Raw genomic sequence first — 17,613 nt, 5'->3', positions numbered from 1 at the left:
GGTAATTTGCAAATGCCAAATCTCTTCCATGGTAGGTAATTTTAAAAATTAATTCTCAATAAAATGCACAAATACTTGAAACTATCCCTGATATGGGGTTTCCCATTGCTAGACGTTCCTTTTATATAAAGATTTTATCATTGCAGTAAAAATAATTATGACCTGTACTTACGTTAAACCACCTCACGTACTCCCATGTGGCTATTACATCCGTACCATTCCCCACCAACCATCAATGTAAGCAATCAGCAGCCTTCTCTCGTGGTACGCTGGGGTAAAGGTTGACTATATCAAAACTAGCAATTCTGTCTTCATTTTCTAATTCAGTGTTTTCAATTTCCCCCTTAACCTCCCACGCATGCATCATGCTGAAAGCCGTGTTTTTCCGCACTTCCTTAGTTCTTCCCACCAAGATCTTAGCTATTCCGTAACTGGGGTGGGAATACGTGGGTGTTATTGGTCTTAAAGGGATGCCAACTTTATGCATTTTAGGAATGCCGAATGCCACAGCGATAGTTCCTTTTTTACAATCTCCTATTAGCCTTTTGTTCTCACTCCTACTCAAAGTCAAGCTAATTTCAATCTCTCTTTTTGTATCCCTCCTAATCTTATTAATGGGGTCCTTACTTATCTCTATGTAGTCATCGCCTGTAAAACACTCTTCTAATTTATTCCTATAGTCTTCTTTACTTATGGCAACCATCCTATTTTCTTTGTCTGATCTTATTATAAATGTCATTTTTTGACCTTGTCTAATCTCTTTCTGTATCTCTTGCTATTTTTGCCCCCTCCTTTATCAAACCCTTTTCCATTCTCTTTCCGATTTGTTGTTCTATAATGTCATGTATCTTACTCCTTAATTCCCTTTTGTCATCTTTATCATCCTGGATCGCCCCTATTCTTTCCGCAGCGATCATAAACTCTTCTTTATCTATTTCTGCCTTTCCTATCGCGAATTTTTGGCCTTTTTCCATAATCAAATCCGGATCCAAATTCCTTATCAGTTAAATTAAGTACATTGCTTTTCATATCGCCTGCTTCCTCTCGCCTATCCACTTTCCTTATATCTCCTACCTTTATATTCTTCCTTATTCTAGTTAACTTGTTTTGAATTCTTATCCTATTCTCATTCTTAGTCGCCTCCACATATTTGTGGTGTCTTTCTTCTATTCAATTCCAGGTTATCCCGTCCAATGTTGAGCTTAGCTCTAAATGTAGTTCTAAACATTGTCTATTTAGTTTATGCACCGTACCATACGCTTCTCTTATGCAACTATTAATCATCCCCATTTGACACTTCTTTTTATTACTTTACTTACGTAAAGTGAGTATAAAGTTGTTGTAGACGACGTTTCGGTGGCAACTGCCCCCTTCTTCAGGTCATGAAGTTTGCTATTACGTGCCTACGTGCCTGGCAGGAGTATGGGGGTCAGATGGTAAGAGCACGCTAAAGATATTAGAGATGGAAACTCCCGCATGGGATTATCGGAGCATGAGATAATCACTCGGGAAGTTATACGCAAGGAAGACAAATTATTAAGCAGGAATGTTTACGAGGCCTCATTTATATGTAAAGATAGAGAAAATAATCTGAATAGGGATGATGGGATATATTCATGAAATTTGGTTAGAGATGTTGAAGAAATGGAATAATCAAAAATGTAAAGAAATCTGTTTCAAGGTTAACCCAGACGATGAGCGGGAGGCAAGTATCATACGCAACTCCTTGTTTGACATTCAATCTGTCAATACATATACCTTGATCCTTTCTAAATGACGAAGCTTTACGTAGGCACGCAATAGCCGACTTCATGACCTGAAGAAGGGGGCAGTTGCCACCGAAACTTCGTCTACGACAACTTTATACTCACTTTACGTAAGTAAATTAACGAATTTCAATTTTATGCTTATTTATGATAGTGAGTGAGTAAGTCACACGGAAACATAAATGAACCTACTCAAGAGGTTAATAGGGTTCAATAGTTGAAGAATGTGTCACTTTATCTGAACAGGAGTGTACAAAAAAGTTTTTATTAAAAAAGGCATCAGTACAACATTTACCTCATGATGAAACTACAGCTTCCAAGACTTTCGTCATCCTCTGTGTCTTCAAACACTTCATCCCTTCTGTTACTTCCTGGTGTCTGCACCGATGACACCCTTTTGCGTTTTCCACCTGTTGAAAAATATATGCAATGTAAATTATGAACAAGCAGTGAATTAAAAACGAAAATAATTGACTTAACTCAATATACTTTTACATTACATATGTAATTAAATTGGAAAAATAAGCACTGATTATAGTCATATAAATAGTCCCCTGGGTTTTCGGCCTGTGTATAGGACCGGTGGAAACCCACCATCGTGAGGAAATTGGGGAGCTACAAGTGACTAGTGAAACCCGGTCACAGATATTTCCTATAACGGCTGGAGGTTCGAGGTGCTAACTCCACATCACCCCATTACTGGTTGAAGATCTTCACACCTCTAGGTAGGACTGTGGGAGGAAGACTGGCAGTCAGGAGATAGGCCAAGGCTCTTGAAGGCTGTAGAGCCATGGGTTGTTTTTATTATTATTAGTCATATAAATAACAAACACAGATAAAAAAATGAAAAACGTCATACACATCACACACGTTTTGAACATGAACAGGGTAATAAACAAAATAAATAGTAAAGATGGGAATTAATAACAATGCAGACACATTTATCTTTTATTACTTGCTTTTTATTCTCATCTTGCAACAACACACACGGTTGATGAAAGCAGTTACTGGAAAACAGAAGAAAAACAGCCATGTTATTCTCCTGGTTAATAACAGTATGTATGGCCAACACATGAACTAGCATCACATTGTGGTAAATCAAAAGTCATTCTCGAAAATCAGAGATGATATTTGAACCCTGCTTTTCTCTCTCCCCCCCCTTTTTTAGTTGTTTATTGATTTGTTTTATTTTACTTTGCTCTTGTACAACTTTTGGGTAATTTGCGAAAATGGGGATGATGAACGGTCACTCACAAATATCCATGCCCAGGCTGGGATTCGAACCCGGAACCCCTGGCATCGTAGTGTGATGTGCTAATCATTCCGCCACGGAAGCCAGCCTTTTTGGTTGTTGTCCATGTTGGCACACTCGAACTACCAGTATTTGAAGTTTATCAAAAGCTGAATTTATTTTGCATTTCTTAAAAGTTGTAAAGCATGGGCTTTTCAAATCCACAGAATGAGAACCATTGTCGAAAAGAACTGGAGTTTGTCTTATTTTGAATAAGACAGTTTAAAGTGGAACCTGAACCAACATGTGACTCCACCCAGTATTGAACTGTAGCATTACTATTTAGCAGCAATCGTGCTTACTTTAAAATTCTTCCATAGCTTATCATTAAAACAATAATAATTAACACCTCTTACGCAATAGCAAAATAGTAGCATTGTCAATTATTCTTAAGTAGGCTATTGGTTCAAGCTATGGCTAGTTACTTGAGTTTAGGTACAACAAAATACTACTCTTTGAGAAACAACCTTTTTTCTATTTCTTGGGAAAACCCACAAAAATATATATTTACTGAAAAAAAATGTCCAACCATGTATGTATGTCTTAAAGTGGTTTTTAGAACTTAGTGTAAGCCGAGGAATTCAAGATCACAAGAAAGCCTGCACTCTCTAAAATGCTCATATTATAGCATGGTCAATAATTTTACCAATCAAATACTGTATATTTTAAAAATAGTCTGTCTCCCCACCATAGTATTTCATCATCAAGTATGGAGATGAAATAGACCTCGAAGCTTCAAAGAATCATTTGCAAAAGTTAAAATCCAAAACTCATCTTCACAAAAGAATAACATCCAGTCTGTGTCTTGTGCAATGTTACCCAATCAAACTCATACAAAAAAAAGACATCCTGATACATCGTGAAATATTAGTTTCTTTAAATCGAACTAAATAAAAATGTATCAGTTTAACAGTATCCCTAAAGACATTTGTTAAAGTTACTGTGTCAAAATTAGGCACTGTGAAATTTCATCTGATGAGAGCTTGGCAACAAATGACCTGCACAGAATTAAATATTTTAAGCAACCATCAAAGGATTTTCATAATCTATTGCGATGGAGATGTGCTGAGAGAGACTTTTCATTTTCGGCACTCGCGGCAACAGGTATGCGTGTCTCCGCCATGGCTTCTCCCAGCAGCAGGGAGCAGCGCTCGGCAGGTAAGGGGACCCCAGCCCGGTACTTTCACTTCCTATGCATGGCTTTTAACTGTGGGGACATACAAGTGAATCCGGGACCTGTGAAAACGTTGGCAAATTTCTCTGTGTATTACCAAAATACACAGAGCATTAAGAACAAGCTTTCTGACTGTGCTGCTTTTGTGTGTGAGCTAATGACATACGATTGCTTGATATTTAGGGAAACGTGGTTAACTGAAAATGTTAGTGACAGTGAACTACCATTCGCAAGCCATTTTAACATATATAGAAAAGATCGTGCGACTCGAGGGGGTGGCGTAATAATATGTGTTAGCACAAAATGGGCCAGTAAAGTACGCAATGACCTAAAGCGGAACTGTGAATTACTGTGGGTCGAGGTTTCAGTATCCAATGCAAATAATCTTCTCCTTGGTTCGTACTATAGACCGAATAAAAATAGTCCACTGTACCTTCTCGAAGAATGTCGAGATTCGTTACTTGCAGCAATTGCCTTGGGGTACGTTGCACTTTTCGGAGACTTCAACCTGTCTATTGAGTGGCAAGATCCTGGTCATGGAATCGCGAAGTGTGCAAATGACCTATGGTTCATCGAAACTTTCATTTCTGGTTTAAAGCTAAGGCAGCATAATTTATTCAACACCAGGAATGACAGTAATCTAGATTATGTTGTGTCCACATTGAACAATGTAAACATTACGCCGCGTAAGAATCTCCTCAGTTCTGACCACGATAGTTTGGACGTGTCCATTTCCATCCCCCCACCTACTAAAAGAGGTCATCGCCCATCGATCCAGAAGAAGCGCCACCTATGGAACCGAGCACCGTGGGAGGAGATAAGACGTACCCTCGAATGCTTCCCCTGGGGGCTTTTGGAAGACGGGACAGTCGACGACGCAGGTGAGCTATTTACAGCTGCCATTCATGCAACGGTGAACGACCTTGTTCCTTCGGAAAGAATAGCATCTCGCCGATTTCCAAGTTGGTTCGACTCCGAAGTGCGTGCTGTACTGGCTAACAAGAATCGAGCCTGGCAAGTTTGGAAGGACTTCCCGAGTGAACACACTTACAATACTTTCGCTGTTCTTCGACGGCACTCAAAGTACCTTCTCCGAAACAAATACAAAGAATACATAAACAGTATCAATGCAACAATCCAGGAAAATCCAAAGAACTTCTTCAGTCTAATAAACTCGAGAAGAAACAACAGCAGAATTCCTCTTGAAATTACACACAATAGTGAAAGTGCGAAAGGTGACCGAAGGGCTGAACTCTTAAATGCTTATTTCCACGGCAACTTCTGTCCGCCTGCCCCCCTTGCAACGTTACCAAACGTAAGATCAGTCTGTTCTTCCTCTCTAACAAAGCTTGCCACTACAACTGATGAAGTGGAAAGTCTATTGTCGTCTCTCCCAGCTCACCGTGCCCTAGCGCCGGACAATATCACCACCATGTTCCTGAAGAAAACTGGGGAATCCCTTTCTTATCCCCTCTGCATTCTTCTGAATAGATGTTTCTCGGAGGGCGTCTTTCCTCATGCTTGGAAGCAAGCTAACATCACTCCCATTCACAAAAATGGCAACAAAAACCGTGCTTCTTCCTATAGGCCAATCTCGTTACTCTCTCCTCTGTCCATCATTTGTGAAAAAATCATCAAACACAGGCTATATAAATTTGTTTCTCCGTACCTTAGCTCAAATCAACATGGTTTTCCTTCTGGTAGTTCCTGTCTTACGAACCTGTCTGTTTTTCTCTCACATGCTATGAAATGTATTTCTTACAATTCACAACTGGACGTTATATATATTGATCTAGCCAAAGCTTTCGATACTGTCAGTCATCGTCTTTTGATTCATAAATTATGCAATAGATTCAACATTCATGGTAACTTTCTTAACTTGCTCACAGATTACCTTAGCGATCGCCAACAACGTGTAGTCCTTCCAGGAACTCTATCTAACTTTCTTCCCGTCCTTTCTGGAGTACCACAGGGCAGTGTTCTAGGACCCCTATTGTTCATATTATTCGTCGATGACCTTACCGACCATCTCACAGCCGCCTCTAGTAATTACCTTCTCTTCGCAGATGACTGTAAGATCTTCAGAGAAATCTCCACTTCCAACGATGCTCATCTTCTCCAGAATGACATAACAACGTTTTTTTCATGGTGCCTGACATGGAAACTTACTTTAAATCCTGAAAAATGTACTACTCTCACCATCTCTCTCAAAAAGAACCTGTTAAAGTCATCTTACTCCATCTTTGGCAATAACATCAAAGCAGTATCCTCTCATAAAGACCTAGGCATTGTTTTCGACCAAAAGCTCACATTTGAAGAACATATTACAGGCACGACAAAAAAGGCTATGCGTCTCTTAGGTTTACTCTACCGTTTCACCGAAATTAATGACATCTCAGCCCTCACCTTGTACTATAAATCATTCATCTCCCCAATAATAGAATACTGCTCTCCCGTCTGGTCCATGGCATGTCCCACTCAGCTCTCCAGAATTGATTCTGTTCTTAACTTTTTCCTGGCTATAGTTCGTTACAGGGTTCCCTCATTACGCAACTTTCCAACACCACATCTCCTGGCCTTTCTAAACCTACAGACTCCCTATCAGCGCCATTTACTGAACGATTTTAGGTATCTTTACAAAATTGTCAATGGCAAAATCCGTTGCAACACACTCCTCCAGGAATTCCACTTTCGAGTGCCTATGCGCTCAACACGCAACACAAATCTATTTTACACAAAAAAGCCAAGACTGGAAATTCAAAAAAGATCGCTCTTCCACAGACTTCCCACTCAATATAACGACCTCCCATCAAGTGCTGATGTATTTTCCACAGAATATGCCTTTCGGTCAACCATCAGAAGATATGTTGCTAAATAATATTTAATTGTGCTATCTTGACTTATTTATATTAATATTTTGTCTTATTTTGCTATTTTTATTTTTGTTCTTTTTTGTTATTTTCATTGTTACTGATTTCAGTGTAAAATGGCTACGTGCTGTATCTAAAATTTTCTCAATAAATATACCTCTAACCTCCACACCCTTAATGGCAGATAAATCTCTCAGCACCACAATTAACATGCAATTACTTCAAAACTTCAAACATGATATTTCAGTTCTGCCTATTTTGTCCATTTGTACACACATGAAGGTATGATATACACAAATCTAAAAACAATACATTCATTGTTACTATTATTAACAAAGTAAGTTTGAGTATTCTGGAATAGAATTTATAAATGGATTATTACTCTTCAACCACAACTTTTTGTTGATATATTTTATTTTTACATGTAATAATGAAAACAAAAGAACATGTTCACAACATGTGACAATTAGGCATCTAGCGGGAAAAGCCCAGTTTTCGAAATTTTCCGAAAAATTCAGTTTTTCTTAAATTTGGCATGTCTTGAAATTTATTTTAATTGTGAAAAGGGTATTACATCTCCTCAAAGAATGGTATTTCGTCATGCTTCCCTGCAAAGTTAGTCTTTTCAGCATCCATAGTGCAAACACTAGAAGTGATTTTCCATACTTTTTTTTTCAAACGCTGGAAAAACTGCTCTCCTTACACATTGATATTTTCTACACTCAAGAAGTATCAATCTATTTTCAACACCACTTTCTACATTTTTCATTATCTTTGGTCTTTTTTTTGAACAATTTAGATTTTCTCCTTTTTGTCATCATTGGGAGGTAAATTATATAAATTTCACATTCGCTGAAAGGTGTCTCATAAAAAAAAAAAACTTTCTTCTACGATAGTGGTTCTCAACCTTTTTCAGTCCAGGGCCCACCTTGAAGGATGGGACCCATAAGCATTGTGCTGGCATAATTACTTATAGGGATTTGAACCCAGTTTATAATCATACTATTGCTAACATCGAATACTTTAAGAAGCTCTCTTTTACGCTTGCTTAAAAACAAATTACACATACTTCTATCTACAAAAAGTAAATATGTAATTTAAAAGACTTATTTACTGTAGTCTAACATGAACTAAACACACATGCTGAAATTTAAAACAATTTTTTTACTCACCAAACTAATGTGACTAATTTTTAGTTTGTTGTTTTAAGTCCACTTTATGTACAGTAAGGCTAATCAGGACTGGACCTAAGTTTAAATTGGAATCCAAACCACTATGTGCCTCCACTGGGTATCGAACCCGGGACCCCTTGATTACAAGGCGATGACGATACCACCATGCCATCGGGGAGTCCCCAATGGAATAGGTTCTTATGACGCAGAAAATGTTCGAGCTCAACTACGCAACCCACCAAATGCCCTCTCGAGACCCAGCAGTGGGTCACACCCTATAGGTTGAGAAACGATGCTCTATGACCATTAGTTCTCATGTTATGATTTCTTTTGTACTTCCCGCCAAGCTTGAAAAGTGACCATCCATAGATGCTTACACGTGGGAGGGGCTCCAGTATTCTAAAGGTTATTTTGCTTTTAATTGAAAAACGGTAAGTGACATTTTTGGTTATTTCTGAGTTACTAGAAGCTTTACTTTAGATAAATTGTTTTCATGTTGTGTTTATCAATTTCAGAAGGCTTCACTGAGTCCAGTGCAAATTGTATGACATGCAATTTCACTCGAAAATTGAAGGACGGCACATTTTACTTTGTAACTCAAAAAAGACCAAAATGTCACCATGTTTTACACTCAAGCCCTTCAATTAGTGAAATCTGGCATAGATAATCATTTTATAAATACATTGTGATGCATGACGTCTGCAATTATTCAGCCTATAACTTATCCGTAATAATCAAAAAGGTGATATTTCATGTCATAAGTTGATGATATTATGTCATCAACTTCATAAAATTAACCAAAGCAACAGTCAAAATACGCACCTGTTGGTTGCCCAAATTTTCAACCCTTCTTCAGAAACAAGAAGGTTATTAGCAAACATGGTAAAGGGTTAGAAATGGGGGTAAAAATTGAGGAAGTAAAGTAAAAAAAAAATGCAAGATTGCATCAGTAGTGGCTAACGGGAGGCCATTCCAAAGACATGATTTGGAGTCACATAAAAGTAGCCCTTCAATTTAATGGCATGTTCAAATATTGATGTGTTCTTGGTAGGTGTGTGGTCATCCGGCCAATTAAAGCAATCTGTGGAATAACAAGCACAAGAGCACAACTGCAAGTAAAAGTTATTTTGAGACAGTCTTCCGACCGACCATACACCATTTTACTTCTTTTTTGATCTACTCAACGGATTTCAGTGTTTTATGGAACAAAATTTATTTCAAGATAGGGAAACCATAAACAACGGAGATATTTAAACTGCAGTGTAGAAGCATTTTCTCAATTCCTCATATCCTAGAAGTTTCGCAGTTTTTTTCAACAAAATATCGTTGCATGCACACACACGAAGAAATCAAAATCTAACATTTCACCTAACACTCCCAACTCAGCAATATACAATTACCAACACCATTTAATCCAAGACTACCTGGAAAAATTACATTTTCCACTAAGTAACTGCAGACACAAAGAGTATATTCATGATTGATTTGATTTACTTTACTTTGCATTTCTGCCACTTTCGGCTAATCACGAAGATGAGAATGAGTGATAATATGATGAAGGTAAACACAAACAACCACAATGGCAGGCTGGGATTCGAACCCTGGACCCCTGACTATGTGTGCGAACTCCTTGCCACAGAGGCTGACTAACCTATAATTAAAAAAACAAACTAAAATTATGATCAGCAGGGTGTCATGATGTGATAAGTGGTAGCACATAAAAACCATCCATTATACCGCTAAAACATTTCACTAAAAACAACAGAAAACATTCATATTTAACTAAAAATTCATAAACAGTACAACCACTTTCTCACAGGTGTATGAAGCGTCACCAGCACTGTTATTTACAAGACAAAATTTTACTTTGGGCTACTTTAATGCGACCTTTTGACAATTTTATACTGGTTTTAACTCCTTGCCATTTTTGCTAAGCTCTCCATCCCTGAAGAAAGATTAAGTCTATCCATTAAGACAACCAAATGCAGGTAAGTGTTGGTAACATTGTCTTGTATAACTTTATAGGTAATTGCCAGGGCTCAAAAAATCCCCGTCGCCATGGTGACTAAAAATTTCAGGCTGGCGACTGTGAACTTTTGCTGTAATATTGTAGTTTTTTAAGTTTGCATGTACAAAACTTGAAGATTCTAAGTTCAAATTGCAGTACAGCATAAGTTAGCAAATGATTTTTTATCAATGTTGTGAACATTAAATAGATTCAGTAACAATTTCTTACTCTTACTCAAACCCTCATTTCCTGCTCTCTGACATGATTTAGCTATGTTTTGAATACGGTGATGCTCAGCTTTTTATAGTATGCACAATTGCTAGTAGGTGGTTTCCTCGCACCTGATTTTCAGAACTGTCGACTAGCTCTGAAGAAGATTTTTCGAGCACTGGTAATTGATTAACATGGTTGATTATGTGGTACAGTACCTGTCCTTGTCTGACTATTAACCAAGTTTTCTTTGTTATCAACATTTTCATCCTTGTTTTCTTGATTCACTGGCTGGCCACTTTCATGATCATAATCTAGAAAAGAGAGATGTTATTTAACTTACTGCATAACACTTAGTCTACATTAAAAAAACAAAATATTAGCTCAGACAATTCAGTTTTATTAAGTAAAAGACCCAATTTACAGAGACCAGAGTTCGTTGGTTTAAAGCACAGTTAACATGATTCTTCTTACAGTTTTCTATTATTGATTGATTGATTTGGTGATTTAAGTCCACTTTATGCACAGTAAGGCTAATCGGGACTGGACCTACAGGTTGAAGTGGGATCCGAACCACTATGTGCCTCCACCGGGTATCGAACCTGGCAGTTTTCCATTATAATTAAGAGCGAAGTTTTCAGGCTGTTCTGCTTCATGGTAAGGTAACACGCTAAAGTAACAGACAGACAAAACTTTATTTCACAATAACACATCTCCGCAGGCTAAAAACAACGGAAAACATTCATAAACAACATAATATTCATAAATATTTCACTTTCTCAAGGCGATACAGCACAACCTAAGTTCTATCATCATTCTGTATGTGATTTATCACAAGCGGAGTAATGTGATGCATGTGTACAAAGTATGACAATGTAATGGTCAGGGGTAGACAAAATTAAAAATAATTCAGGTGCAAGTATTTTTATTTATTTATTTCAAATACAGGCTAAGAAAACTACGAATCCAACTAAGATAAAGATAAACATTTGAAAATGTGACCTTAAAACATATATTAATGCAACATTGGGTTAAGAGTAATTAATTCTAAAAAAAGCTTCTACCGGCAATATCATAAAAACTAGGCAAAACATTTTATATGGTCGACTACCATATCACTGTAGTGTAATTTTAAAATTCGGCTAGCAACAGTGCAAACATTTTGGCATGTTTCTTATTCTGATTTAATGTTACGCATGATACAAAAAAACAAGAAAACATAAAAAATCTACACTCTACTAGTTACGTAAAAAAAATGGCAACTGAGCACCCTGTAATGTTCTATCCATGTTAAAGGTACATTACTAACCTGCCATGGGGAAAAAAATAGTGAAGTAATTTATAAGAATTACAATCACATTACAAATATCAACTGCAGGTTTACAGAAAAAAAAACAGTATTTCTCAATGTATGTGAAAGATTTCAATGAAGACATGAAAATTGTCATTTTACAGTACAATTGTGTGAAAACATACTGCGAACCTCCACAACTACGTAAATATATGTTCTTCTACTCTAATAACTTCTGATATCTTAATAACAGTTAATTTTAATTTGAAAAAAAATACAGATATATGAGAGGGGAAGAGACATATACTGGACATACTTCAGATGAAAGTTCCAAATGCTTAATCCTGAACTAATCACCACACACATACATGGTTCAATTTCTATTCACGGCAGTTCAAACACTGATTACTTACTGCATGTTTTGTGGAGATTAACTTTTCCATTCCAAATACTTTAATATATGTATTTCTTTGCAAGCACTAATTCAATTACTATCATCTTGGAAATTACCAACTGATATTTTGTTAGGCCCAAGTTTGTATTGTTTTATTGCTATTTCATCATGATACGTATACATTTTCTGTATGGTTCGATTTTGATTTACGTTAACACATAGTACAGACTTTGGTACTATTATAGTATGAGGAAAACACCTACGAATCATATATTTCGGACTACTTTACATTGCTAACGTGTTATTTTCGAATGCGGAACATTTCTTACGGTGAAATAATGCATTTCTAACTAAAATAATGTCTATTTCTTCTATTACGAGTACTTACTGTTACTTGCTGTTTCGATTCTGTAACACATTATGGCCGTGATAGCGTACTGGTTTAGGGGGCATTCTGAGAGTGTTTTGTCGATTTATGCAGTGTTGCAACCCAGTTCACTGGAAAATATCGACTTTCATGCCCGGATTTGAAATTATGCCAATACGTCGCAAACCATTGACGTTAGCCCCAAAAAACATTTTCTGTAAGGTTAGGTTAGGTTAAGTTAGGCAAGCATAGTTAAAAAAAAATTAAAAAACTCGACACGTCGTTCTAGTGAAAACACGGCGAGGCTGAAACACTGGCTACGGGGTTGCATCATCTTAACACACGGAACATTGCACTCTCGTGCAGAAAGCGGATGGCGGGAGCAGAAACAGCATGTCGGACAGAGATTTTCACAGAAAACAACACTCATTCACATTAAAATGGATCAAATCTACATTCAGGAACTTCCACAACGCTATAGAAAATGATTTCCGTAAGTACTTTCTCCTGTAAATTTGAAGGAATCAGTTTCCCTCATACGATAATGTTACCCAGACTTCTAGAAATTACTTATTGTTTCCATGACACTGACTTTTTACTTCCACATACTTCTAGATAATTCTTGCTGCCAAAATGCGAAAAGTTTTCGTTCAATAGATGCTTTCGCAGTTAGGTTAGGTGGGTCAGGAGTAGTTCCCTTAGAATTTTAATAACAACCCAAAATGCTTTTGTGGTTAGATTAGGCAGGTCAGGTTTTCTCTTAGCATTAAAATAATATCCCTAATGGCTTTCATAGTTACGTTAAGTGTTAGTCCGTGTAATGCATCAAGAGTGCGAAATGGGGAGTTTTGCGCAAGGTACCTACAGCATCTTATTTTTACACATAAATTTGGATTTTTCAAAACGTAAAATGTGCTCATTAGTTTCAGGAAGGTTCCAAATTTCTTCTACATTCATCCTCACTATTCTACGATACTTGCTGTCAACAGAGAAGGCTTTGTCCATGGCGAGCACGCATGCTTGCGAAAGGTATTTTTTAAGTGCCTTTCTCCAACATAAATAACCTTTTTTTCTAAATTCAAACAGTGCTCATTACTTTAAGGAAAGTTCAATGATTGCCAAAATTCTATGATAATTAGTCTTTCTACTGTGAGAATTTGAAAAAATCACAAAACAATCTGAACCGTTACCTTGTTGCTTCCAGCTTTCATATTCAGGTTAGGTGGGTAGGTTTAGGGCTCTTAGTTTTAAAATAACATCATATAGTCTCAAGCGGAAAGCCTCTTCAATCCACAAGTGAGAACTCCAGCAGCTAAATGACTGATCCGGTAAACATTTACTATCGCACAAACAGATTTCTTCATTTTTACAGAAGAAATTACTTATGGAAATAAGTTCCTGTAACATTGTCTAACATCTGGAAGGTGTTTCTGTCATGTGTGAATGTATCATAGCGGATTTTTATTTTTGTGAAAATTAATTCTCAGACGCACAATAGCCTTTGCTTTCTGTACGTAAAGAGGATGTTGTGTGCATTTGATGACGTAACCTACTGTCACTGTTTCCAACCACGCCATTGTTTTCCGAAAAGATGATTCTTTAACAATGCTTACCTAACCTAACGTAATATTTCTTGGGGATGGAACGAATTTTAACTATGTTTGCCTAACCTAACCAAACCTAACCTTACATAATGTTGCTTGGGGCTATCGTCAATGGTTAACTATGTTTGTATTTTTTGGGTGAAGAAGCTTGGAAACATTGCATATACAATAAAAATCGATAAAACACAAGCACGACGATATTATTGCTACGTTTGTCGATACACTAATATGGTACCCATGTTTGATGATGTGAACAAGTGAAGTTCGCTATTCGTTACGGTCTGAGAAAATGGCGTCTTGCATAACGTGGAAAAATGTTGGTAACTATACGATCTCGGCTGAACGGATTTCTTCATTTTTACAGAAGAAACTACTTACGGAAATGAGTTTCTGTAGCATTCTGAAAGTTCTTGGACGTATTTTCCTACATCGTGTAATCTATTCGATCAGGAATTCGTGTATTTTTGAAGAAAAATATCTTTCCGACACACAATTGCCGTTGCTTATATTTGCTTCCCCTACGTGAACCGGATGTTCCGTACGTTTCATGATGTAACCCCCTGTCAATGTTTCCAACCACGCTGTTGTTTTGCAAGAAGTGAAGGTGATGTACGTTATTTTTTTTAAAAAAAAAGCTGTATCGCATTGTTTTACGAACAAAATTTTAACTATGCTTGCCTAACCTAACCTTGCCGGAAATGGTTTGTGGGGCTATTGAGGTATTTTTCGTTTACGAAGGTTGGAAACAATTCATACCCAGATGTTCCACCACGCTACTCAAGCTGCGCCCGCCATATTGTGTGTTACGCAACCGAAAGAAAGGAAGAACAATAATTACTCTTAATGTGATAAATTCAAATTATTTTCGTGAAAAAAGCAAAATTACACCTTAAAGAATCTTTCGAAATGCAGAATAGGTAAGTACCAATGTGAAAAATGAGGAAATAAACAAGTGAGGGGTGTTCTGCCAAGATCGAATAGATACTGGTGTTTACTCCATTCGCGGACCCACTTATTTTGGCTTATATTGCAATTTTTAGACGTGACCGCCAAATTTTAACTGCAGATTCGTGATTACGAGGCCAAAATTAGTGAGTATACCGAATTTGAAAGCAATTGAAGATACTTCGGGTATTGTAAATTCGCTCCAAAATTTATTCGTAGCATGATGAAATCGCAATAAAACAAAAGGAACTTGAACCTTTATTTAATCTTCACACATAAGTAATTATGACGAAACAATTTTTATACTACAATGTGTATCTGACACGTTAAGTTGTTTTACAAATGTGGTCACTTCACAATTTGAGGTACCGAGAGTTAAAATTTCGGCGTATTAGATCGAATCTCCTTAGTTGCATGCACAAATATGAAACGAGGTACCAAGTATCTTAATTAACGTGAAATACTTAAAGTTTGGATGCAATATAAACAAATAAACCATAATTACGCACAACTATTTCATGGGAACCAAACTTACCAAAATATTCATCACCTTGGTCACTAAGATCGCCACTTATGAAGTCGCAATGTTGTGGAGCATCATACAAATACGACATATTTTATATGTGTGTCCAAAAAATTACACTAGTCAACTTCGTTGTAAGCTTAATAACATGCACAAAACAAATATTCGATATTGTTATTATTATATCTCAAACTTCCCTCTCTTCAACGCTTCCAACACAGTCCAGCGTTAACGGTTTTGACAGAGTTGCCAGCCAATAGCCATCGTTCTTCTTCTTCTTCATGACCCTGTCAACAAAAACTTGTCGACTTAGGACATCGTTTCTCTTTCTGCTATGGGCCCGTTCCGAAAGTCGCACGAGTTTAACGCGTTAAACGAGTTATGGTAACTGGCCGTTCCATAAGTACTTCCGTGCGTTTCGTGAGTTTCATTATGCTGTCCCAAAAGTCGCATTCCGTGCGTTTCGTGCAAGAACGAGATTCACCAAACGCACGGGCCAGGATGCTGGTTTGTTCCGTGAAAATCGTCTGCTCCTTGCAGACAAAGCGCGTGCTGATGGATTCAAACTGCACTAGTTCGGAAAATGTATTATAATTTTAACAGATAGCGATATGAAGCAACATGCACAAGATAAGTATGCCTTGACCGTTCTTAGAATGTGATTAAAATGAGTAACAGTGGCCATAATAAGAGTTTATTTTTGCCATAAGGACATCCCTTCCGCTGACGCCATGCGGAAACTTTCTCTAAACAAAACGCTGCGCCTGCGCTTTCGCCTAGCGTGTCCCATAAGTCTGTAAAATAACTGGTTTCACCAGATTCACGAGCCCAGTTATTTTCGTTGAATGCGTTCGTTTCGTTAAGACTTTCGGAACGCACCCATAGTTTTAAGTTTTCCTTCTGAAATTCGTCACTCTAGTTCACCAGTATCATATGCGATTATATGAATAAATCACTTATGTCCTTTTGCTGTCTTTTTAATATATATATATATATATTCATTCATTCATTCATTCATTCAATGTTTTCTGCCTAATTGGCAGGTTTTTCACTGCAATCTCCAGCTTTCCCTGTTCTCTGCCTTACGCTTCGTAATAGCATACGACCCAGTTAATTTAATATCATCCATAAGCTGATATCTCTTTCTTCCACGGACTTTTCTTCCTTCAACCATTCCCTCCAAGGCATCTCTTAGCAGGCAGTTTCTTCTTAGACAGTGTCCTAACCAGTTTCTTTTCCTCTTCTTGATGGTCTCCAGTATAGATCTTTTTTCACCAAGTCTTTTCAGTACGGCTTCGTTTCTTACCTTGTCCGTCCATTTTACACGCTCCATTTTTCGCCATGTCCACATTTCAAAAGCTTCGAGTCGTTTCTCTTCATTTCTTCTCAACGTCCAGGTTTCTGCACCATATAGTGCTACACTCCACACAAAACATTTCACTAATCTCTTCCTTAGACCTATGTCCATGGGTCCACAAAAAACATTTTTTCTTCTATTGAAAGCTTCTTTTGCTATTGCGATTCTCATTTTCACTTCTTGGTTGCAGCTCATGTCACTGCTTATAGTGCATCCGAGGTACTTGAAGCTATCCACTTGCTGGATTCTTTCACTGTTTGCTCTCACATTAATATTCCTTGGTTTCCGTCCTATAACCATTGCCTTTGTCTTCTTTACATTAATCTTCATCCCATACTGCTCACAGCTGCTGTTTAACTCTTCTAACATACTATTTATGGTTATTTCATCCTCAGCGAATAATGCCATGTCATCAGCAAATCTTATGCAGTTTATTCTTCTTCCTCCTAATTTGACACCTCCTGTGCTCTGGAAACAAGTTTTCACTATATCTTCTAAATAAATATTAAACAAAGTAGGCGATAGGCAGCATCCTTGTCGTACTCCTCTTCCAATTTAACAGCCTTCTGTCATTTCGTCTCCTGTTCTCACTTTAACTCGTTGATTCATGTATAAGTTGCTTAGAAGTCTTCTCTCTTTCC

At 37.3% G+C, this 17,613-nt stretch overlaps 1 protein-coding gene across 1 annotated transcript; it reads right to left on the bottom strand.

Annotated features, from left to right (window-relative positions):
- Positions 1-232: 232 nt before the first annotated feature.
- On the bottom strand, positions 233-15,855 carry LOC145987983 (uncharacterized). The gene is made up of 4 exons (XM_083122823.1): positions 15,628-15,855; positions 10,710-10,805; positions 2,062-2,176; positions 233-431 (listed from the first exon to the last, which is right to left on the bottom strand). Exons 1-4 carry the CDS (start codon positions 15,704-15,706, stop codon positions 233-235), a joined length of 489 nt encoding a protein of 162 aa, XP_082978949.1. The 5' UTR covers positions 15,707-15,855.
- Positions 15,856-17,613: the final 1,758 nt, after the last annotated feature.

The sequence above is a fragment of the Lepisma saccharinum genome, chromosome 5, assembly GCF_977018435.1.
Source record: "Lepisma saccharinum chromosome 5, izLepSacc3.1, whole genome shotgun sequence".
Classification (NCBI taxonomy): Eukaryota; Metazoa; Arthropoda; class Insecta; order Zygentoma; family Lepismatidae; genus Lepisma; species Lepisma saccharinum.
Note: the sequence above shows the minus strand (reverse complement) of the source record. Positions and strands in the feature narration are given on the sequence as shown.

Bases quoted from the DNA above. Each gene is read 5' to 3' on its own strand.
- LOC145987983 (XM_083122823.1), bottom strand. From the start codon at position 15,706: ATGTCGTATTTGTATGATGCTCCACAACATTGCGACTTCATAAGTGGC. The intron at 10,806-15,627 runs GTAAGTTTGGTT...TCTCTTTTCTAG, and splicing joins CCAAGGTGATGAATATTTTG to ATTATGATCATGAAAGTGGC. The intron at 432-2,061 runs GTAAATGTTGTA...TTCCCACCCCAG, and splicing joins AGCTGTAGTTTCATCATGAG to TTACGGAATAGCTAAGATCT.